The sequence below is a fragment of the Apis laboriosa genome, unplaced genomic scaffold, assembly GCF_014066325.1.
Source record: "Apis laboriosa isolate Shangri-la unplaced genomic scaffold, ASM1406632v1 scaffold9_cov152, whole genome shotgun sequence".
Lineage (NCBI taxonomy): Eukaryota > Metazoa > Arthropoda > Insecta > Hymenoptera > Apidae > Apis > Apis laboriosa.
Genome location: NW_025224966.1, coordinates 1,070,696 through 1,076,158, shown reverse-complemented (window position 1 = coordinate 1,076,158; position 5,463 = coordinate 1,070,696). Strand labels below are relative to the sequence as shown.

The 5,463-nt window shown below is 43.6% G+C and overlaps 1 protein-coding gene across 1 annotated transcript in view; it reads right to left on the bottom strand.

Annotated features, from left to right (window-relative positions):
- Positions 1-2,070: 2,070 nt before the first annotated feature.
- LOC122719840 (medium-chain acyl-CoA ligase ACSF2, mitochondrial) overlaps positions 2,071-5,463 on the bottom strand; it is a 4,814-nt gene continuing 1,421 nt past the window's right edge. The window contains exons 2-8 of the mRNA XM_043946050.1: positions 4,815-5,373; positions 3,999-4,182; positions 3,640-3,849; positions 3,412-3,546; positions 2,872-2,985; positions 2,518-2,754; positions 2,071-2,455 (exon numbers count right to left, since the gene is read on the bottom strand). Coding sequence (XP_043801985.1) covers positions 2,162-2,455; positions 2,518-2,754; positions 2,872-2,985; positions 3,412-3,546; positions 3,640-3,849; positions 3,999-4,182; positions 4,815-5,373 — 1,733 coding nt within the window. The 3' untranslated portion in view covers positions 2,071-2,161. The remainder of the gene's footprint in view (positions 2,456-2,517; positions 2,755-2,871; positions 2,986-3,411; positions 3,547-3,639; positions 3,850-3,998; positions 4,183-4,814; positions 5,374-5,463) is intronic.

Here is a 5,463-nt window from a genome sequence, read left to right as displayed (position 1 = left end):
AAGAAAACGGTGGCGATGATGGGTGGCCGACTTCGTTTTTTAAGTAATCGCCGACCTTTTCGAGAGGTTTCCTCCTCATCGAGAAACGAAAAAGCGAGCCCCCGTTTCCCTGCCAGCCATTTCTCTCGAGTCTCGATTAAGCGATTAAACGAACCCCCTCCGGGCTGCCGCCGTATTTAATTTACCGCGATTCTCCGCTTACTACTCTGCAATTTCATCCATTCTTTCTCCTCTCCCGTCCCGATCGCGCCACCTGTCCTCTCTACCTTTATCTTTATCTCTCCGCCCCCACCCCGCTCCTCCTCCCCTCCCCTGTCCCGTCACCGATTCCCTCTCATTGTTCCACGAGAGTCGCATCCTCGACCTCTGGCGGGGAATCGAATACCCGATCGAATCGATTACCCGAATTCGAAAGAAATTTCGACCTCGTCCCGTCTCGATTCGATTCGCACGTCGGCGTTGGAGCGTCGAATCGAGCGAAAGAGGAGGAGGAGGAGGAGGAGGAGGAGGAGGAGGAGGAAAGGAGCATCCGTCAAACGAGAGGAACCACCGAGACGACGGAGCATCGACGTTTATCGGTGGCTGGTAACGGTCCCTCGATTCGGTGACACTTGACAGCTCGTTAGCTCCTTCTCCCCGGGACAGGAGAAATCGTGGTCATGCTCGTCTGGCCCTCATCTGTCGTGCCTGTACACGATACACCAATTTTCCGCGTGAATCTGTCTCCACCACGAAATTTACTTCGATGTTGATAGCATTATCGCCCCCCCTCCCTTCCTCCTTCTCTCGTGTCTCGTGTCTCCCGTGCCCGAGATACGTTCTGGCCACTCGCCAGAATTAATTCCCACTACGGGGATCCGGATCCGGCGAACCGTTCCCGACCGGTTTTTTTCCCCATTCCCGTTCGCGACACTGATATTTAAAAACGCCGTTTCGTCGCCGTTCCGTGGCAAAAATCACTTTTTCTCTATACTATACGAAAAAGAAAAAAGAAAAAGAAAAAAAAGAAAAAAGAGAAATAATACTCGCGACAATTTCTATTATAGATCGATATCCGATATCTATCCATTTCTTTTCGGATGAGAGGTACTTTTATCCCGATAGCGACAGGAAAAAGTAAAAGCTGGAGAAAAAAGGAAGATAAGGAGAAGACTGGACAGTGATTTCGTCCATCTCGATAGACGGCGGAGAAAACGGCAGGTGTTCGTTGCGGAGCAGCTGCAATCACGACCACCATCTGCCGCAGTAATGCACGCCTCTTCCAAGTCTTCCAGTCTTGAAGAAGCGAGACTCGTTGCCCGAGGCATTCATCCTCAATTAGACGCCACCTGAAACACGTGCCCCTCTCGAATCCATGGATTTCGATGGCTTCTTTCTCATCCACTCCTTATCTCCTTCTTTTTCTCGTTACTCTTCTTCTTGCTCGTCTTACCACGTCCTTTATTCCGGTTCTCCTCTTCCTCTATCTCTCCGCGTTTCAGGGCTTCTTTCCTTTTTTCCATGCCACGCGTCATTATCCTTTGCTTCCTCGTACCAGTGGCCAAGTCATCGATCACCGATCACCGTTTTTCGCCGCGACGACAGTTGGCAAGCACGAGGCTTCGCGTAAGCGTAAAAACATCCTCGACACGTGCTATCGTTGAAAATCGTTGAATCCGAATAAGAGAACCTGTATATCGCGTTACAACTCGATGCTTCCTTCCGTCTAGAAGTTTCGAAATAAAATCGTTAATTTCTTGCCTAATTGACGATTTCTATTTTTGATTATACCATGATCGGAAGAAAGAATCGCATCGTTTAAAACTCGACGATAAAATTCAATTGAAATATTATCGCATTATAATTTACAACAACGCAAGTCGAATCGAGACCGCAGTTCTCTACCTTATCGAGCTCGTCGAAAATGACTCGGCGAACGTATACACGTGGCGAGCTCTATTATAATAAATGTAAATCACTATCGTTAAGCTTTCTTTTTTATCTCTTGCTCGATAAATGTATCGTAAAAAATAAAATTATTTAAATTAATAATTAACGAGTTGCTTATTTATATAGATTATTTTAATAGAGATAAGATAAAATTGAACAAAATTGATAAAAAAAAAATATTTATGAAAAAAAAACTTTAAATTATTTTTTAATTTTTCCGAACAAAAATATTTTAATTCGGACTCGTCGGAATTATTCCGTTACGTTCCATTTCTTGTTTCAGTATATGCTTTTGCACCTTCCCGCTGGATGTTTTCGGATAATCCGTTACGAATTCCACGTAACGCGGTATTTTAAATGACGCTATACGACTTTCGCAATATTTCTTCAACTCTTCCTTCTCAAGTTTCGCGCCGTCTCGAACGCGTACGCATGCGCACAGCTCCTCGCCGTAAACTTTGTCGTAAGCGCTAATAACTTGTACCTCGGCCACCAGGGGATGCATCATTATTACATCCTCGATCTCCTAAATCCACGATACACAAAATTTGAGAAATCGAATCGTGAGCCAATCTTTGAACTTTTTACCTTTGGGAAAATATTCTCTCCGCCCCGAATTATCATCTCTTTCAATCGTCCGACTATTTGCCCATAACCATCCGATCTTAACACAAATTGGTCACCAGTCTTGAACCAGCCATCTTTGGTAAAGGTTTTCCTAGTCGCTTCTTCGTCGTTATAGTATTCGATCATGTTTGAGTATCCTCGAACCCAGAGTTCTCCGGGAGTGCCGAAAGGCACCATTTTCCCATTCTCGTCGACGACCTTTCCAAAAATAGAGAGAAAGAAAAAGAGAGAGAGAGAGAGAGAGAAAAATATATTTTAAAAATGAAATTCGAATTCACGCACGATGCGATTCGATATAAATATTTTTCCATTTACCATAGCTTCGATGTGACTACTCAAATGGCCAACGGTATTATCTGTCAATTCATTCTTCTCGTTGGGCATCGAATGAAAGATAATCCCTGACACCTCCGTCAGCCCATATATGTTCTATTGAACGCAACAAATGAAATGGATAATAATTCGTAAATTGGAACGAGGGGATAGGAGTGACGGGTCGAGGCACACCAAGAAACCTCGGAACACGATTTCACGAAGGAGAACGTTATTGATCGGGGCCAAGAAACGATATTTCTCCACGTGGAATCGCATTTATGCATACGAACCGAGTCGAGTTGGCCGTGCGAGATATGTGCATAGATAACGCGGAAAACGCGACGCGTGTCGAGCCGAATTAAGTACGTGTCGACGACCTTCGTCCATTCCCATCCAATCTATGAAAATCCTTCGATCCAAAATTCCAAAAATTACCCGAGAAACGATCCAATATTTTTTTTTTTTTCTTAACAAATCGTGCAAATAACTTTGATTATCTCGATCGAAAATGATTTTTTCTTTTTTTAGCCTTTACCTTACCTTTATATTGTCAAAGTTGAAACTTTCCCTTATTTTTTTAAAAAGCTCAGGCGACGCTATCGCCCCACCTGTGAAACCGCAGGCTAAAGTTATCGGCGGAGGTTGAACACGATGATACGCATCCAACAGTGTGATCTAACCGTAAAAAGAAAAGCGAAAAAAAGGGTTAAACGTTAAACGACCTTACATATATATATCGAGAATTTTATACGACTTTCGTTACTTTACCCACATAGTCGGTGTTCCGTACACGATATCGCACTTTTCTCCTATTATCGCATCCAACGATTTCATAGGATTGAAGGAGCGGGCTTCCAACACGATCGTGATACCGGCATGAAACATGTTCAACAATCCTTTAATCAGGCCGTACACGTGGAAGAACGGAACGTTCAAGCACACCTTCTGCTCCATCCTTATCTTCGTCCTTAATGCGCTCTACAACAAACGTAACAAACATCATCATGATGTCGATCGAATATATACATATATACGTATATATATACACATATATATATGTATATACATATATATATATGTATATATATATATATATATATATATATATATATATATACATTGTGTACCTGTTTAGAGTTATTGAACAACGATCTGTGCGATAAGAGGGTAGCTTTCGGTTTTCCAGTGGTTCCCGAAGTGAATTGTATATTGCTACCGCTGTGACACGATATCCGATCCTGTTCACCCGCGACACGTTCGACCTCGATCTTGGACGCGAGCCGCTCCACGTCGGCGAATCGAAGCGTCCCTCTTGAATCGAAACGAATTTCGAATTAGCGACGATCCAGGCAACGCTCGTTGGAAAACGATATAGGAAATCGAGGCAAGCGAAGGGAGAAGGGTGCGAATGCATTAACCTAATTGCAAATCGTCGGGTTGGGGAGATCATCCCTCTATTCGGATTTCGATCGAAAAATTTGAAAAATTGCGCGCGATAATAATTGCCACGTTTAACTCGATTTATTATTTATTTTTTTTTTTAATTTATTTGCGATAATAATTCTCTCGTTTAACCTAATTTATTATTTATTTTTTTTTTTCATTTTTTTGCACGCGGTTTTATTTATACATCACACGGCGAGCAGGAAAATACATTAAAATTGCAAATTGCCCGACCTTGTGTTCTAATTGTGGAACACGTGTGTGTACGTATATATGAGATTCTCTCGTTCTCCTATACGTCTCCCTAAGACGAAGGATTTACGCGTATCCTTCATCCTGTCTCCCCCTCCTTTATCGAGCGGATACAAAGACTTATCGCTCTGTCCACCCCTCCCCCTCCTCTCGCTTAAATTAAACCAGAAATAAAATCGATCCCTCGAATATAATATATACATATGTATATATACACGTAATAAGAGCGAAATGCAGAATTGTCTTACTCAATGTGATCTTTGGAATAGATAATTATGTGCTCCAACATGGGGCACGTGGTTCGTTTGGCGCGTAGCAGCATCGCGGGATAATCCTGGGTTTTAAAATTGTCCGGGGATATGACTGCCTTTACCCCGACCTTTTGCAAGCAATAGGTGATCTCGTCGAGTCGATAGGTGGGGTTTATCGAGACGACGACTAGGCCCAGCCTCGTGCCGGCCACGAAACCGATTATCCACTCGACGTCGTTCGGCGCCCATATACCGAGACGATCGCCCCGTCTCAGGCCAAGCTTCGCCAAACCGGCCGCGAAACGATCGGCGCGATCGAGCAGCTCGGTGAACGTCAACCGTACGCCCTGGTGAACCGAGATCACGCACTCCTTGTCGGCCCATCTCTTCGCAGCAGTTCCAGCCAGACTGCCCAACGTTTCGTCGATCACCGCCACGTCCCCCGGGCAGTGCAAATACGACAACGACCCACGCTCGTCCCGCCTCTCCTCGTGATTAGATCGGTATCGTCGAATCGACGAAACGTTCCGCCATCTCCCATTTTCTCCATCTCGTGCTGACGAAATTTATATTAATATGTTAATATATTACATTATAAGAAAATTATATCATAAGATTCTCGTGAATATGTATATATATATATATA